Source organism: Centrocercus urophasianus, unplaced genomic scaffold, assembly GCF_019232065.1.
Source record: "Centrocercus urophasianus isolate 14NV4802_14NV808 unplaced genomic scaffold, USGS_Curo_1.0 seq_10, whole genome shotgun sequence".
NCBI lineage: Eukaryota > Metazoa > Chordata > Aves > Galliformes > Phasianidae > Centrocercus > Centrocercus urophasianus.
The window spans coordinates 65,445,750-65,464,670 of NW_024884142.1; the positions used below are offsets into that span (position 1 = coordinate 65,445,750).

The following is an 18,921-nucleotide window of genomic DNA, read 5'->3' on the forward strand; positions in this document are numbered from 1 at the left end:
GCCGGGCCGGGCCTCCCTCTGTTCGGCCCCGCCGCCGGGTCGATCCCGGGGCCGCACCCGGCTGCCGGCAGCGCCGAGGGGCGGCCGCTGCGGGCGCGCGGACGGACGGCGCCGCGGAGCCGCGTCCCGGAACGCGGCGACTCGCAGGTGCGGGGAAGGCCCGGCCCACCGGGCGGCACCGCGCTGGGCCCGGCGCAACCCCCCCTCACCGCTACGGGGTTGTTTTACCCGATTCGTCGGTTGTTTGTCAGCCAAACGTCGGCTTGCTTGGTGGAACCCCGAGTTCTACTTTGAGTTTGATGACAACTGAGATTGAATTAGAGATTTTATAGTACGTGAGGGGTGTCAGAAAATAGTGTGTGGCACTGAGAGGGAACCAAGAGCAGATAGGCAGCACAGAGGACACGGCCCACATCCCTGTGCACACTTGAGATAAGGGGTGTGAGCCAATGGATGCCATTAAACAGCCGTGTTTGAGAGGTAATTCACCACATAAGCTCAGCTCCCAGCGCAACCACATTAGATGCTTGTGCTGGATGCTTGACAGGTTTGAGAGCCATATAAACAGGAGGGATGGCACTGCTTCTTTCAGTGGCACAGTGCCTGCAGATATCTGTGGGACTACAGCCATGGGGAGAGGTATTTGCTTGGTTTGTCCTCGCCAAGAAGTCTTCTAATCCATAATCTTGTGGATGTCCCATTCCTGGATGCATTCAAGGCCAGACTGGATGTGGCTTTGGGTAGCCTGGTGTAGTGGTTGGCCACCCTGCACATAGCAGGGGGGTTGAAACTCGATGATCACTGTGGTCCTTTTCAACCCAGGCCATTCTATGATTCTATGATCCTGTACGAAAGAGGCACACAGTTCTAGCATTGTCCTGCATGCCGTTCCATTAAACATGTCTTGCCTAACATCTCTCTCCCTTGGCAAGTGGAAATTTTTATTTTACCTTTTGCATACTAAGGCAGATTCTTTTCAAAGGTGACAAAGTTTGTTGACACGAACATCAAATGCAATCACCAGCCATCAATAATATGTTTATAGGCAGTGATTCAAAATATTAATTTTTCAGAAACCACCAAAGTTGTTTCCCATATACATACTGATAAAAACATTTACATGCAGACTTACTATATAAATAAAAAGAGATGGGAAAACAAAGGGGGCTTCAAAATTGCCTCTCCTCTGTATCTCACGCGTCTGGCTCAAGCAGGTCATTATTCAGAAGCCCCAGGAAGGGAGGGCTTCATTGGAGTTGACGCAACACTGTTTCACTTTGGTGATCTGCCATCTCATCCCTCAAATCTTTCCACTCTTTCTGGTACAATCGTACTTGCAGGTCAGAAGAGGGGTGGTAATTTCAACTAAGGGTATGTATTCCACACAGTGCAGGTAGATGCACAGTACTGTGCCTGTGGCTGCAGGGGAGTACCAGAGGTGGAAAACATGACCCACCGAAAGGTCAGTGACAAACTGGGCAGTGAACTTCACCAGCAACCTGCACGCTGTTCTTCTTAATGATAACTCCACTAGGTGGTGCCATGAGAAAAGTTACAGGAGCTTCATGCTGCTCTCCGTAAAACTGCTCCCATTATTAGATAAGCCAGGAACAGCACTCACACACCGAGATCCTACAGTGCTCCGTGCTGCAGAAACTCCATAGGATAACCCAGGTGTAGCAATTGCTGGTGCATAGTGGTACTTCGGGGAGCAAATTTTTGAACACTAGCTCTAAATAAATATTTAAACTTTTAAACACTATTCTGCAACCAACACCTTCTCTGACCCAAAACATTCCACAGTTAATTAGTTCCTGCAGATTCTTCAGATAAAGTTCAAGGTGGAATTTGTGTGGCAGAGCGCTTGTATTACAACATACTTTATGGCTTTTATAATAAGGCAAATACGCAGATAAGGAAAAGGTTTGCAATTATCTCTCTGAATAGCTGCAAGGCATTCTCTTATATTAAAGGAAATGCGAAAAGACGTGATAGACACGCCGGTTCTGCATTACTTCTTTTAGGTTAACGTGGTTCAGTAACCATCATAGCGTTTTATTTTTGTTTAGTGTGTCAGATACAGTTTCTGCTGCGGGACGAACAGGAGTTTATCAACTTTGTTCAATTCCAAGTTTCAAATAACTAAGTCAAGAATTTAGTCGCGATACACAGCTGCAAATGAGACGGCTGCTGAGGGACGTACAGCACTAGACGTGCGGGCAACTGAGAAGCACAGAACGCGCTGATGATTCCGCCCTGCGGCACAGCCTCACACCTTCCCCGCGCCCTTTTATCCACCTCAGGCAGCTCCTAGCAGCCGCTGCTCCCAGCGCCACAGGCACAAAGCCCCCGAGGCGGCCCACACCCACTGTCGCGCTGCGCGCGCGCGGAAAACACCTACCTACCTACGCCTCCACACCCACCGCAACCCCCTCCCTCCAACCCCATCCTAGCTCTCGCCGCCACGTGATGACCGGCAGCCAATCAGCGACGCGGAGCGGGGAGGCGGGAGCAGCGCCACTCCCCTCCCCGCCCTCTCCGCCCGCGCTTGCGCCCTACCTGTGTCAGCCCGGCGGCGCTAGGCCCCGCCCCTCCCGCGGCTCCCGCTCGGCGGCGGCAGGTGAGGATGCGGCTGGGCGGGCGCCCCCGCGGTGGCGGCTGCCGGGGCTGAGCTCGCCGCCATGGCCGCGCCGGGCGCCGGGGCGTCGGGCTCCGGGGGGCCGTGCCCGCTGTGGACGGCGCTGTACGACTACGAGGCGAGCGGCGAGGACGAGCTGAGCCTGCGGCGGGGAGACGTGGTGGAGGTGCTGTCGCAGGATGCGGCCGTGTCCGGCGACGATGGGTGGTGGGCGGGCAAGATCCGGCAGCGGCTCGGCATCTTCCCCGCCAACTACGTGACCCGGCAGCCCCGCGGAACGGCGGGTGAGGAGCCGGCGGGCAGCCTGACCGAGATCGACTTCCAGCACCTGGAGCTGCAAGAGATCATCGGCGTGGGGGGGTTCGGCAAGGTGTACCGCGCAACCTGGCGCGGCCGCGAGGTGGCCGTGAAGGCGGCGCGGCAGGACCCAGACGAGGACATCACGGCCACGGCCGAGAGCGTGCGGCAGGAGGCCAAGCTGTTCGCCATGCTACGGCACCCCAACATCATCGCCCTGCACGGGGTCTGCCTGCGGGAGCCCAACCTCTGCCTCGTCATGGAGTTCGCCCGCGGCGGTTCCCTCAACCGGGCCCTGGCCGCCGCCGCCTCCTCCTCCGCCGCCGTACCCGGGGGCCGCCGCATCCCCCCGCACGTCTTGGTGAACTGGGCAGTGCAGATCGCCCGCGGCATGCTCTACCTGCACGACCAGGCCATCGTCCCCATCCTGCACCGCGACCTCAAGTCCAGCAACAGTGAGTCCCTCGGGGAGCCGGGGGCCCGGGGCGGGGGGCGACCGGCGGCCGGCTCAGGAAGCGGCCTTCGGGCCTGGGCGACCGGGGGAGTGGGGCTCTGCCGCGCCCAAGGGTTGGGCTGGCAGCAGGTGGGTCTGTGCGTCTAGGAGTGGGTCGGTGGTTCTTTCGGAAAGTCTGGGAGATGTGGGTGCGCTTGGAGTACGACAGGACCGAGTCCTGCACATCTCAGGTAGGAAGGAGTGCAGTCAGAAGCGGAACGGGATGAAATCTTGTGCGTGGTCATAGCTGCAGTTTTATGAGATTTCCTTTACTTGGGCACGGTCTGCTATCCTAGCTTTTACAGGACCTTGGCTCGGTATAGCTTTTAAAGGAAAGATTAATCATAGAATCCCAGAACAGCTTAGATTGGAAGGGAGCTTAAAGATCATCCGGTTCCAACCCCCTGCCATGGGGAGGTATGCTGCTGCTTGCTAAATCAGGCTGCCCAGGGCCCTGTGCAGTCTGGCCTTGAGTGCTTCCAGGGATAAGGCAAGTTTTGCTTCTTCTAATAATAAAGATATTGCTTCTGTTTCACTTCTGGATGTCTGCATGTGGTTTTGTCTTTCGTTTGATAAAATTCACCTGCACAGTGAGCAGTGGTGGGAAACAGTAGTTTAGAAAAGTAGAAATTCTGGTGCTTTCAGCTTTTGGTGTGGACAAAAGCACCTGAAAGAGTGAGGGATTTGTTCAGTTCATCCGTAATGAATTCCTCACCCATCTGTTGGAGCTGGTGCCTTAAGACAGTTGTGTTGAAGGCTGGCTTCACGGGGGTGATGTTTAAGTCCCACCATCGTGGTTGTGTTTCAAACTAGTGGCCTGAAAGTGGAAATGTGTTCCCTTACATAAATGTTTGAAGCTGTCTCTGCAGTCCTGCTGGAAATTTGGCCCATTCAGAACGGAAATGTTACCCTGTTTTCAGTTGGACACCCTAAAGTGGTTAAGTTAAAATGAAAAAGCTTCATTCAAGTTTGAAGCATTTTGTTTGAAAGGCTTTTGTAGTGTGTCTTGAAGGTCATCATGCATGGATTGTTAAGACAAGGCTTAGTCATGGGACTGCTCCCGAGAACACTTTCACTATTTGTTTGATAAAGAAAGGACCTAGCTCAGCTGTATTTGTGGTTCTGATTGTAGCACAAGATGATGAACTCCTGGAACATTGCTTCAGGGTCTACAGACTTCATGGCCAACGTGTTAAATCCTACGCAGCTCTTAGTAGGCAGCTTGTATCCCAGTTTACTGCGCTGCTCAGACTGAGCTGCTGTACCTTTGCTACACTCCTCACTCCTGATGTGACAATGGCAAAGTCCACATTTGAAATGAACTTGTAACCCTGGTTTAGCACAACACGCAGAGTTGGTGACTGCTGTGTACTGATTACCATTATAATCTCTGTGTATGTAGATAATGGCAGAGCCTTTTAAAAGTATGCTTTTAATTATAACCTTAATATTTGTGCTTATTCACTGCTTTTATTATTTACTCTGGTTGCCCATGTGATTGACTTTAACTGCATAGTTTTCTCACCCATGTTTCTTAATCGTGGTGAAGCCTGACAATGGTCTTGATCATCTAACTGAATTATAATGTTGGAAGTCAACAGTATGCTAGTGACAGAATGTACTGTTACCATTACGTTGTAGAATCATTAAGTTATATTTTATATGAATTTAAAGGGACTGCAAATCATGGTAGTGTCTCCTGTTATGTTACTTGTCTGTTTTTCCAGGATTTCACTTCATTCTGTTACTCTCATCTTTCCCAACCTTTTGTTCCTGGGAGTAGAAGGCTGCTAGGGTGTGTGGTGTGCTTGGTGTGGGTAGCATCATCTTGGCAATGTCTGTAGTCACAGACTGGGCTCTGGCTGCTCCTGTTGATCAGCTGTTGTTTGCTGCTTTCCACAGCTCCTTAGTGGTGGTGGTCAGTGTTCTCTGCAGAGTAATTCCTGATTGTTTGCCTCTGTACTCATTTTGTGCTAGCTTAATGATGTTTGCTGAGGAGTTCTTTAGACAGCAAACTGGAAAGATGACTTCCCTTAATAAGGCATGGTATGGGATGCCGACTAAAATATTTCATTTGCAAATACCTAAGAACTATGTTTTCAGCCCCTTCTACCACCATATTTGATCCGGAGAAGATAAATGTCATGACTTGTGGCTGTAGGCAATAGCCAAAGCAGGCTTCTTAAAGGCAAGTGTGTTATTTCTCTCCAATCCCTTCCATGAAGTTGGGATCTGTAGTACAGTGTATCTGCTACTGATGTTGAATTGACATGACTGGTGAGAGATCCCCACAGACTGAATAGTAGTAATGAGAGCAGTAGAATGTATTTTATTTTTTGACAGCAGTACCTGACTTCTTTTGTATGCACAAGTTTCTTTAGACTCCTATTGGGAGGAGGAAAATGGTGTTTTGTTTCTAGTAAAGCAACAAATGGATAGACATGCAAATGTTTTCAATATTTGGAGGGAAAAAAAAATCAAGCAATCTTTGTGAGAGCTGAGAAAGGGATTAAAGGGTGACTGCTGGGTTTGGTTGGTATCAGGGCTTCTTCAATTCTGGAGACCATGTAAAAACATTAATATTTAATGATGATTTCAAAGTAGACAAAGCAAAGGTGTAAAGAACACTCAGCTTTTAAGTAGGTCTGGTGAAATGAAACATAATAACCATGGCTATTAATGGTGATTTGCAAATTGGCTGTGGGTGTTTAATAAAACCTTTTGCAGGTGACATGGTCATAAGTTTCTTTGGAAAAGTGGAGTCTTTTTTGAGAGTATCTTTCTAAAAGCAGCTTTTATGATCTTAGATGCATAGACTAAGGAGGTTATCTAAAATTAGGGTGGACCTTACCTAACTAAATTCCAAAGGAAAATTTGAAAGTAAATTTGAGGTTTTTCAAATTAGTATATATAGTTAAGGAATTCTGAATTCAGTAGTAATTTGAATGAAGTCAAGTATCGTAAACTGAAAAAACAGTACCTCCCAGGTACAGATATAGTCTTGGTGTGTTGTTACTGAAAATAAAAAAAGAAGAAACAAAAAACAAGTTCGTCTTCAAGACCAGAAACTAGCAGTGAAACAAGAGAAGTAAGAAACAAGTCTATCTTTTTCTCCTTCTTCAAATCTCAGCATGTTTGCTGATTCTTTCAAAGGGTGACTTTTTATTGTGGAGTGGCTTGCATTGGAAAGGACCTTAAAGCCTATCCAGCCCCTTGCTGTGGGCAGAGCTGCCCCCCCCCCCCACCAGCTCAGGCTGCTTGGGGCACATCCAACCTGGTGCCCAAACCTCCAGGGATGGGGCACCCACAGCTTCTCTGGGCAGCTGTGCCAGGACATCTCCTGCTTCTAAGTAAAGAATTTCTTTCTGATGTCTAATCTGAATCTTCCCTCTTTCAGTTCAAAGCTTTTACCCCTTCTCTTCTCACTATCAGACCATGTAAAATATCTCACCCCACCTCTTCTGTTGGCTCCTTTTGGCTACTGGAAAGTTGCAATGAAGTTTCAGAGCCTTCTCTTCTCCAGACTGAACAAGCCCATCTCCCTCAACCTTTCTGCATAGGAGTGGTGGTCCAGCCCTCTGATCACCTTCATTGCTCTCCTCTGGACCTGCTTCAAGAGCTCCATGTCCTCCTTGTGCTGGGATCCCTGGTCTGGACACAGTACAGTCAATTTTCTCCAGTTTTTCTCTGGTTGAGTCAAATTATTTTCTTTTGGTCAAGGGCACCTAATTAATTAGGATGCCTCAGTAACCATGGTTATTTAGGGTCTCAGTACAGTCTTGTCTGTTCCTTTCTTAGGGGTCTGAATAAGGCTAACAATGTGTTCAGATAAATGTGCAAGGCTTCAGTTTCTGAAGTTTAGTGTAGAGTAAGCAGAAATTTGTGGTTTGGGGACTGATTTCAGATTGTGCAGTACTTCTGCCTTAAAATGTGTTTTATCTGTAGTGCAGCAGCTTTGTGTACTTACAGAAAACATAACAGAAAGTTCAGAATATCTTGCTTACGGCATGATCCAATCTGTGAACACAAGGTGAAGCACAAAGCTAATTCTGTGAAGATTGTGTATATATGCATAATACTGGTGAGTCCTCTGTTGATTTGTTGTAGATGGATATGGAAGTAAGTTTTGGCTCACTAATTCTTCCAGCTTACCAGGATCGTTGTGGCCCTCAGTTTGCTGGAGTGCACGATGTTTGTATTACATATAGAAATAATCAAGAACAGGTTGACTTTCAAAGACTATTGAATAAAGCCAAGCACGTAACAGTTATAATGAGAGCAGTACTTGAAAACTGAAGAGGTCAAACATACAGAAGAACAATGAAACAGCAGTTGGACAACCTGCATTAATATTACATCCTTCAAAATAATTTCATGTAATAACTCAGAAAAGAGAAATTGGTTTTAAAATCTCCAAGTTTGACGTGGCTTTACAGGATTTCTATTGAATTGGTTGCTTTTAATGAGGGGTGGTGTCCTGGAATTTGAGGAAAAACAAGACAAAATAACCTCTGGTTATTGTTTCTATAGATTGTTTGCAGCAGAACTATTCAACATATAAAACAACCTGAAAATAATATGGAAGTGTTTTCAAGAACTCACAAAAATACTTTCCCTCTAACTTCCCTACCTAGCAGCTTCATGGTAGCTTTTGGGCTAGGAGATGAGAAAGAAGCTCCATGGAAACTGACCTGTCTCTTTACTGATTTTACTCTGAAATCAATGGGGTGCATAATCTGTCTCTTGGCTCTGTTCTGAAGGACTTGCTTGCTTCACCTGTAAAGTTGTAAGGACTTCTTATACGTTGTTAAATGCTTGCATATTCAGTATCTTCTAATGTGTGACCGTAGAGAAAAAGAAAAATCAAAATGAAATTCTATTACAATTGGCTCGGGTAGTTTTGAGAGAGAACTGGCTTTTTTGCAGATGAGAGCTTAAACTCAAGATGCCCTCTAATGGTAGTGGAACTTGTAGCTGTACAATAGCCATAAGCCAATTACTGTTCATCTTTTAGACTGCAGCAAGATACAAATTAAAAAATATTCTCCTGTGGGCAGATGCTCTGAGTCTCCCTCACCTCTTTGTAATGCTCTCATTCATGGGACTTGTGCTCTTCTTTTCTGTTCCCAGTGTCCCTTCCTGGGCTACCCCCAGCCCTCCTAGGGTATCAACTCCAAAATAAGGGATTCCTGTCACCTGCTCTAATAGTCTATGTCTGCTATTGGTTTGAAACATCTCCTGTAGCCTTGCTAACTGCTGAGCTGGCAATACTGGCTGTCTCTGAGCTCTGGAGAGGAACAAACATATGTCTGGTAGAACTGAAGTTCCTCTTCTGTACGACTTCTGTAAAACCCACACCAACTTGACAGCTCTGAGAACGCGGCATTGCTTTGACTATTTTATCTGACAGTCAGATGAAATTGTGGGACTGAAAGTAACTGGGGCACAGGAGAAGGACTGACAGATTTTTCTTCACGAAGACTGGCTTGAAAAAGGCCCTTGTCCCACAGGCAAGGAACTGCCAATCCCAGGCTATGTGTGAGATGGTTTCCTAGTTAGGAAGGTGTTCAGAATACAAATACTTCCACAAATGTTTGAGCCGTTCATGTGTTAGCAATTCAAAATTCTCGTGCCTCATTTTTCCATGCTGTATTCATACGGGAAGTCATGGTAATTAAGTGTTGCTATTCTTAATTACTTAAATTACATAAAGATTAGAAAATGTCCTAGGTGTACCAGCTTCCTAGCCCATCTTTGTGAGTGTAAGTAGCCCTGCCCTCTGCTTTGCACTGAAGATAATGCTGCTGCATTACAACATTAAAAAATGGTCATATGTTCCTGGAATGTATAGCAGGAAGGAGCACTGGATTTGGTAATCTTATCTGATTAGTATGTTTAAAAAAAAAAAAAAAAAAAAAAAAAAAGCTATAGAAGTACTGCAGAATTTCATCAACTTGAGAAGCAGCATCTCTTTTGAATCTGTTACAAGTTAGCATGACATTCAGTTCAAGTTTTATGCTTTGTTTCATGAAACATTGCTCCCAGTAATCTGTTACATGATTTGATGTGCTCTGACTACATAGATGGGGATTTTATTTTTTTAGAGACCCTGAGAGAATATTAGATACTGTGAGAGCAGCAAATGCTCAGCAGCCTTGAGCTGTAGCGTCTTTCAGTGCATGGGAGGAAATGTTTTACATTGTAACCATTTTGTTTTCGCCTGTTACGTTTATTAACTTGCTGCATGTGTTTCGTGTTCAAGAAGAGATGCTGGAATTCAAGAACGAGCAATTTCAAGTTGCTGGTTGCTGTGGTGATCACCATCATAGTAGAAATAACTAGTGGTAAAATATCAGAGATTAACTTCCAACTGAAGGATTTGTTTCCATATTTAAATATAACATGCAGGGAATTCATTACTTTATTATGTTTTCTGTCAAATGAAATTTTGTGAACTACTAATCTGTCAGACAGCATTTGATTGCATAGAATGTAAGCTTCTAGAGAAGTAACATCTAGCAGTTATTTTACTTGTAGATTTAAGGCTTAACTGCAGTAGTCATTTATGTGACCTTAGCCTGGTATCTTCTGAATTTGCTGCTGTTTGATGTTTTTATGGATCTCAAATCTGGACACTAAAAAGTAAAGAAAAAATTCTAATCACTTTAGGCCCTTGTTTTTATTTTTGAGGCAGTGTGTTCGAGTATATTCACATGCACTCCTTAATGCTGAAAGCAAGATTCTAACCTGAACCACTAGGTGAATTTAACCCAATTAATTTAAAAACTATGAATTTGAATGTCCTTGTTTTAACTCCTTTTTAATACAGATTTTGTTTCCCCAAACAAACTGACGCCTGTAGAGTTATTCCTTTCTCTTATTTATGTTAAGATTCTGCATCTTCAACCGATAGCATGCTTAATCAAAAAAATAGTGTTGCTTTGCCCTCTTTCTGGGTCTTACTTGGTTCTTCATATCTTACTCCTCTCCCTGTCTTTCTTCTGTCCCCAAAGAAGCTGTTTTACTGTTGTTTTTAGACTGTTTTTAGAAGTTTTGTTCTCTTCCTGTTCCTCATCGGACTCTTCCCTGGCAGGTTTCTGTAAGAGACCCATTTTCACCAAGGTTTTTGGTGCTGCCTTCTTGCCACGGGGGAGTCGTGTTCTTATCTGTTGCTCCCAGGTTTTCTGACTGTTTTTCTGAGATGAATGGTTTGGAGATGGCATTGCAAGTTGTGGTGCAGGACTTTTAATTCCAGTATTTGTAATGAATATCAGTATATTAAACAAAGCTTTAGGCAATACTTGACTGGTTTATTTTTTTTCGAAAGCTGGTGTTCTAGGGTATGGTCACATCCTACCTGTCTCTGAAAGTGGCACAGAGAGCAGTTAGCTTCCAAAGAAGTCAGTGGAAAAATTAGCAGCTCCCATTAGCTGTTAGAATACTTATTCAGTTCTGTTTGTACTCCTAGGCAGTGAAAAAACAACTTTACATGCTGATTTTAACATTTGTGTAATGAGGTATTGTACTTACATAAACATATGTAAAATGCAACATAATACAATTAATGTAATTGTGTAACTGAGATGTGAGCATTGATAGCATCGTTACTCTATCGTCAGAAAAACTTGGGAGAGAACTCAGTTTTGAGTTCCAATGTTGTCCCCCCACATTCTGCTTTTGGGACTTCAAGCCCAGCGTGTTTATTTGGACCCTCTGACTAAATGCTGAAAGTTTGATTAAAAAGTTATGTTCTGCCAACTCAAAAGAACGGAGAAGCAACACATCATTGTATTGTACTTGGATGCTGAATGCTGTTTTGTGGTTTCTTTGACCTTAGAAGATAACAGCTTTTTCTTTGCAGCCTCTGTTTTTGTTTGTGTTGGGGTTTTGTTATCACTGAGCTTGAACTTTCTTTTGAATGTGCTTCAGTGTTTCAAGTACTGAAACAGTGGCCTTGTAGTGTGAACCTTCGCAAGGAGTCTTTACAGCATGAGTGACTTCTGCCCTTGATTTTTCATTTCTGATGATCTGTTAAAATTTGAAACATTGAAATTCAGTTCATTGGGTTTTGGGTTTTCTCTTGTTAGAGGCATAATTACGGTATTGAAGTTTAAAATATATATAGGTATAAAATATATGTGTAATACCTATGTATTCTATACCTACATATAGGTATAGAATCACCAGGGTTGGAAAAGACCTCTGACATTGTCCAGTCCAACTGCCCACCTCCCACCAATATTACCCACTAAACCAAGCCCTTTATGACAACCTGTAAAGTTTTCTTGAACACCCGCAGGGACGGTGACTCCACCACCTCCCTGGGCTGCCCATTCCAATGCCTCGCCATTCCTTCAGAGAAAAAGTTTTTCTTAACATTCAACCTGAACCTCCTCTGGTGCAACTTGAGGCCATTCCCTCTTGTCCTATCACTGTTATCTGGGAGAAGAGTCCAACCCCTCACCTCACCACAACCTCCTTTCAGGGAGTTGTAGAGAGCAATAAGGTCTCCCCTGAGCCTCCTTGTCTCCAGACTGGAAAATCCCAGTTCCCTCAGCTTCTCCCAGTAAGACTTGTGTTCCAAACCCCTCACAAGCTTCACTGCCCTTCTCTGGGCATGCTCCAGGCCCTCAGTGTTTCTCTTGTAGTCAGGGGTCCAAAACCAAATACAGTTCTGGAGGCACAACCTCACCAGAGCTGAGTACGGGGGAAGTATTTTAAATACTAAATGACTTGTCTATCTAAGGTAGCAGAACAAACTAACACCTGGTGTCATAAATTTACATTCCTGCATTGACTTTTTTAAAATGAGTTTTCACCATTTTTACTTTGTTTCCCTATGTTACAGAGCACTTATCCTGCATCACTAACTGCTAGTGAGTGGATGTGTAAATTTTAAACCACTTAGTGCATCTTAGTGCTGGTGGTTGTTTTTTTTTTGTTTGTTTGCTTGTTTTTTTGTAGAGAGAGATATAAAATAATGTAAAATATCACCACAGAAGTATTCTTTCTTCTTCGAGTTTCCAGCCAAGTTTAACCTTTTCTGTGGGAGGTCATAGCTGCAGTTAAATCAGTCCTACACATGCCAGTGTTGGCTACATAATCATGCTTTGTTCTCTTCATAGCTACTAAAATCTGTGTTTTGGCAGGTGTGCTATTAACTTAGAGCTGATAAGCCAGCCCTCCCTCTGAAAAATGCAGGAGTAGCTGCTTCATTTCTGTGGCTCATTATGGGACAAATTAACCCTTGGAACTGAATATACTTTGGTTTTCAATGTTTGGAAAATTTTCTCACTTTCTTTACCACTAGTCTTAGATGTTACTAATATTTCTCATGGAACTAATTGTAGTTATTTTATCAAGTATTATTTAAAAAGAAAAACTTTTTGTTTGTTTGTTTTTTACTCATTATTAAATCTCCCTTAATTATTGAATCAAAAAAGCACCCTTCAGTTTTGTCTTCCCAAGAGAAAGAATGCTGCCAAGCTTACTGAGTTCTCATTTTAAATCAAACATTTTGCCTTTGCTATTAAAGAATATTAGAGTCCTGGCAGTGCACAGTCTGGAGAGGCTGTTCTGCAGCTATTAAAGAAGCTACAAGGATGGAACAAAAATCTTTTTTCTGTCAAGTTTTGTATTTAGAAATATAAAAATATGAGATCAAAATTCAGTCATTTTCTGATTCCTTGTTTTGGAAAAGATTTAGCTTGGCAAAAAAAAAAAAAAAAAAAAAATCTACAAGACTCTTTCAATTGTTCTTTATAGGATTGATTGCTTTAATTCTCAGATGAAACCAGTGGCCAAATTTCAGCTCCTTTACAGAGCTGTGACCTGCTAAAATCTCTCAGAAATGATATTAAAGGGGTTTTATGTGAAGTGATGTGTTTCTAGGAGAACTCAATGACTATACTTAATAAAGCATCTACAACCAGAGTTAGTTTGGATTTTTAGGCTAGCTTTTCATAGCAGAAAGCACATTCAAAAGAACATATTGTGGGTTTTTTTTTGGTCTTCAATTTATCCAAGTAGTTCCCTTCAGCAGTGATCTTTTTTAACAGAAAAAAGCAACAAAGCTGGATTCTATCAGTACATCTTTGAATCTAACTAGATGTAGAAGAATTGTATTAATTTTGAAATACTGCTCATTTTTGCACTTCCTATAGCACATTGTCTTTGGTTCACTTTAGCAGCTAGCCGTGCTACAAGGATCTCCCTCACATCTCTTGACATAGACCCTACTGCTTCCTGTATGTCAGTGGATTTGCACATCTGTGGTTGCATACAGGTGGTAGGTGGGAGTTTGGTCAGATGATGGATCCAGCAGAAAACAATTTTCTCTGGAGACTTTATTTTTTTTTGAGCCATCTGGATAATTAACTTCCTTAAGACTACTCAGTCACTAAAACTCAGCCCTAAAAAGCCTTTGAGGATGAGAGGCTGTAACTAGAGAGGAGACTAAGATATGTATTTTAAGTGACTGCTGGCTCTTAGGGAGTCTTCGCTTTGTCATCAGCCCTAATGGCTCAGGTTAGTTAGTAAATCATCTTTAAAGGAAGAATGTGTTTTTGTTTATTTATTTTTAATGTGAATATCTATTTTAATGTGTATATTCACATAAAACTTCATGAAATATCTAACCTTTGATATTTTTGTGCATTAAATATTCTATGGTAAGCATATCAAATGCAACTTTTTTTTTCTGTGATCTGTATGAGGTAACAACAAAGCACATAATTGACAAATTTAAAAAGTTATAAGCAGGAGAAGTAAGCCAACTGTGTAAATAAGTGCATGTATTCAGAAGTTGTGTCATTTTAAGTGATTTTCTATTTACTGCAAGGAGATGTCAATATAATTTCAAAACAAATTTGAGTTTAAAAAGTATTGAGAAGATGATTTTACTAATGATAGCTAAGTTAACACGTTAGCTGCCTTTCTGGGGAATATGAGCCCCTCAGGTGCATTCTCTTTGTGAATTCTGTTATGTTGTTTGGCATGCATTCATTTGCTCTGTTCTGAAGGGAATGGTCAGGTCTTGCTTGAACTTGAGGTAAGGAAAGCGATAGTACATTTTCTGTATGCTTTTTGTTTTATTTTTATTTTTTGGAGGAGACTTTACCTGGTGCACTATATACTGCTTATGACTCTCCTTTTGCAGTTATGTATGTAACAGTTATGGTTTGCCTCACCTTTTGTGGTTTGCTTGTTTTTTTTTAGGAATAGGAAGGAACTGCTTGCAAAAAAGAAAGGCATGACTATTTCCTAACACAGTTGATGGTCTTTAAGGAATGGTGAGCACTTTGCTCTGTATGGCTTGAAACTGTAAACATTCGCAGTCAAGAATGACTGATTCACCACCAAACTATTATTCTTAGTAGTTCTTAGCATGTCTTTCTGATCTCCTTTCATTTTGGTTACTGTTTTTATTGCATAGATGCCCTTTAATAACTAATAACAAACAAAGAAGAAAAAGCTTAGAAGATCACTTAAAAGCAAAGTAATTGCTGTGTTTCTAATAAGTGTGAAATTTCCTGGTAGGTGCAGCATAACTGAGTGGTTTGAGTTTTAAATCCAAGTTTCAGCGTGGACTGATTTCCATGTAATTGTAAAATTGTAGAGGAATTGCTGCAGTGAAGTAACTTTTCTTAAGTGTAAAACTAAATAGGAGAACTAATCTTGGTATTTTACTAAACAAAGAACTTAATAATGTTTAGAGTGCAGTCTGCTTTTTTGTGTAATGCAGAATCCAAATCCTTTTCAGAATTTACTGTTGAAACAATAATTAATGTCTAATTTCAAATGCTTGTTACCTCTGGTGCTTTCTCTTAAGGCACAACAGAAATTTCTGGTTTGCGTTACAGAACTGTCAGAATAGCAAGTGAAGTACAGATGGCAGGCAGGAAAATAACTCGCAGCATCTGCAGCCTGTGCCAATAACTTGTTAAAACGGCTTTTCTCTCAAGTTTCCATTTGCCCAAAGTTGCTTTAATAATGGTTATTAAAGAAGTGAAGGGGAAGCAAAAAATGGTGATGCAAGGTATGCTGCAGCTGTTGAAATCGCTCCTTTCTCCTCTTCAATCTCCTTTGCTTTCCTCCTTTCTTGCAGACAGTCAGGCGAGCCTTTGCCGTTCCAATGTTTTTGCTGATTTCTTGTTCTTTACATGGCCCACTATGGGATGTATTTTTCTTATGCAGATGGTGTATATTTGTAAATCCTTGCTATCAAGGACATTTTCTGTCAAGTCTTGTCTTGTTTTGGCTTCCCAGTTGGGAACACTTTGTTCAGGACTTCTTAAATGTATGTTGGCTCATGTGAGGTAGGATTATTATTTTTTTTTTAAAGCTAGATGTTCTTAAACAAGTGCATGTAAGACCAAATTGTTGAGCTGCTTTCAATGTTGTATGAAAATGAAGAAATGGTTATATGTCTGCTGTGAAAGAGTAAAGGATAGAGGAGCACAGTGTCCCTATAATAAAATAGATAAATGTGGATGAAGTAGATAAATGTGTCCTGTGTTTGTAATCTCTAAGAGATGGAATTCCTCTGTGGATGGCAAGCTCTAAACTTATCCAGTGAGGTGACCACAGTCTTAACAGTGTGGGGCTGCAAAGGTGAGGAGGTAACTAACAGCTGCTACCTTGAGAACTGGCAGGAGAAAAGCAAGGTAGCTAAAAAGAAGTGCTGTAAAGGCAAATGGATCACCCTTTCATAGCTTAAAGACATCCTGATCAATTAATGTTTTCACTGTGGTATTTAGTTTGCAGTTGAAATGCTTAGTGGAGCTGGACGTGACTTCTATAAAAAGTGTTGAAATTTAAATTTCTAATTGCAGTTGGTGCCAAATAACTCCAAGTAATGGAAATAATTCTCTTAATATTGTCAAGATACTGTGTTTCATTAGCTGAATATGTGGTGTGTTCAAGAAGGTTTCTTGTGTGTTTTTTTTTTCTTTTTTTTTCTTCCTGTTAGTTCCTCAGGTAGAGATGCAAGGTTTTCCTACTGGTATTGTTGCATGTTTAGTGAATTACCAGGAACCAAATTCACTTGCAAACAAATGGAGGGGGAACTTTCTGGGGGGGAGCTGCAGGGGGACCACAGTAGCAGCATTGTCAGGGCAATCTTTTCTTGGCAACTAGGGCTGTATAGTAGAAGCTCTCTACTTTCTTTCTGGTATGTTCTTCAGAAAGACGTTATCAGTGGTGGTAAATGGAGTGGCACGTAGGCGCTCAACCTGTAATCCCATTAACTTAAATAGCTGTAAGATTAAATACCTTTTGTTAGTGAAAAATATAGCAGTCAACTGCTTAGAGAACTGTTGGTGGAGGTAGCTAGTAACTGCTAACTCATAAAAGTCTGCTTAACTCTTCATTTTTACTGGCAACAAAACAGATGCTATGAATAGGGTACGGTAGAAACTGTAGAGTATAAAGAAGAGGAGGGGGAGGGATCCAAATGACTTCAGCGTTTCAGGTTAATTTCTGTAAATACAGGCATTTGAAGTACAACTAAACTCCCTATACTTACTCTTTATTACTTGATCTTTTGACTTGGCTTTTCTAAGAAAACTTTGTGTAGCCACTTAAATCAGTTGTGCCACTGATAATGGTCTTCTGAAAGAGTCAAAATGCATTATGAAATAAAATTGATTTAATTGCATAAAGTCTCTGGATTTCAAGATTTGGATTTCTTGTCAAATGAGAGATTGAGTTAAATGCTGACTTCTAGACAGTTAATAACATCAGAGAAGTATAATGATCTGCATATCTTTTAGTAACAAAGAGAAAACAGAAACTTCAGGAAATAACAGTAAAAGAATTGCATTGAAGACCTGAGTACTAGGTGGAAATTTCCTGGTTGTGCTGACAACTAAGAGGTCTGTCCATGATTCCCTCATGCTTGCTGTAAATACTGTTTCTAAAGCTATGTACATTTTAAAACATAGGAATGAAAGGGGCTGAGGCAAGAAGGTGAGCTCTTTGTGTAAAACTGTGTGTTAGACAAAATACTTGCAGTTGAAACAAGTTGCTTCAATTCCTCTTTGGAGGTTCAGTTTAATGCTGAAGCGTGCACTGAGGGTGTAGTCCTGGACCTGTCTGAGTTTGCATCCACCCCAGGAATTTGGCTTGTCTAAATAGGCTCTTCCCCATTATTTCTTGACCACTTACTTCCTGGCCGTATCTCATGGCAGTAATATTCCGTGTCTTCAAAAAAAAAAAAAAAAGAATTGGATCCCTTCTGCATTTCTGTAGTCAGTCAGTTCCTCTCTCTTTCTTTGCCCTTTTTAAACGGGTAGCAGAACCCTGTAACCTTCAGTTCTCTGTTTCTTGGAATACAGTCATCTATGTCCTGCCTCTTACTTCACTTTTTTTTTTTCCCCAATATATTTTCAACCCAAGCTTTCAAAAAAGAGAATGAATCAGAAAAAGCAGCTCTTGTCCAAATGTGGCCAAGCCTGGCCTGCTGCTTTGTGCTTCTCTAATCCTGACTGCTGCAGTTGTTGTCTTACCTTTTACGCTCAGTAGCTCTGAGCATAAATGGAGCAGAGAACATGAGAGTGGTAGAAAAGGGAGATGGCACAGGAAGAGGAGAGTGGGAGCACAAGGATGGGATGTTACTGTGACTTGCCTCTTTTCAAGTGTAACTCTGTGGCTTCCTGATGGATAACATGTGTATGGGAACAGAAGTGGTTCTGTAGGGATGATGCCAATTTAACAAGAGGAATGCAGAGTTGGAAAGAACAGGCTAGCCCCACAGGTCCAGTCCCATTGCAGTCTGAGTTTTAAAGCATGCAGTATGTTTTATCTGCACACTGCTGCACTATAAAATGTTTGCAGGTGCTATAAGATCTGTAGAAAAAGACTCTAGCTGTAACTGATAAGGCAGAAAGCAGGCAAAACAGATTAATGGCATTGCTATTTAAGGAACCAGTAGGTTTGATAGGAGAATGTGTTATATTTTATGACTTTGTGAAGAGTAACCTGTGCTATACACTGTGTGTGTGGGGGGGGGGGACACGACACAGCAGAAGGGAGGTGGGAGAACAGAGGTGTTGTCTTGGAATATGATATGAAGCTCTCCCCACCCCTGCAGCTCCAGGTCTAGAACTGAGTTTAGTCATAAGCACATGAGCAAAATGGATTGGGCAGGGTACCTGGGAGAGTATTATATTGGTAAGAGCACCAGTGCTTTTGACATGCATCCTGTTCATAAATGTGGTTGATCTCTGCTCTCAACCATTGTTTGTTCTAGCAAAAAGGACAAGCTCTTATCTAAATAGGAAAAGTGACCTGCTCTTCATTATTCTGTTTTCTACACCTGCTTCAGTCTAAGTTCCTGTTGTTGAGCATATATATACGCCGTTCCAGTCATCCAGTATTTCATGTGAAGTCTTATGCCTTGTACAGTTCTAATGGTACTTCTTCATTTCTACAGGAAAAAAAAGCCTTTTTTTAGCATCGCTTAGAATTGCGTGAGCTACTTCTGCAACTGTAT

The 18,921-nt window shown here is 42.3% G+C and overlaps 1 protein-coding gene across 1 annotated transcript in view; it reads left to right on the forward strand.

Moving 5' to 3' along the window:
* Positions 1 to 2,681: 2,681 nt before the first annotated feature.
* Positions 2,682 to 18,921, forward strand: part of MAP3K21 (mitogen-activated protein kinase kinase kinase 21) — a 43,357-nt gene continuing 27,117 nt past the window's right edge. The window contains exon 1 of the mRNA XM_042823492.1: positions 2,682 to 3,390. Coding sequence (XP_042679426.1) covers positions 2,682 to 3,390 — 709 coding nt within the window. The remainder of the gene's footprint in view (positions 3,391 to 18,921) is intronic.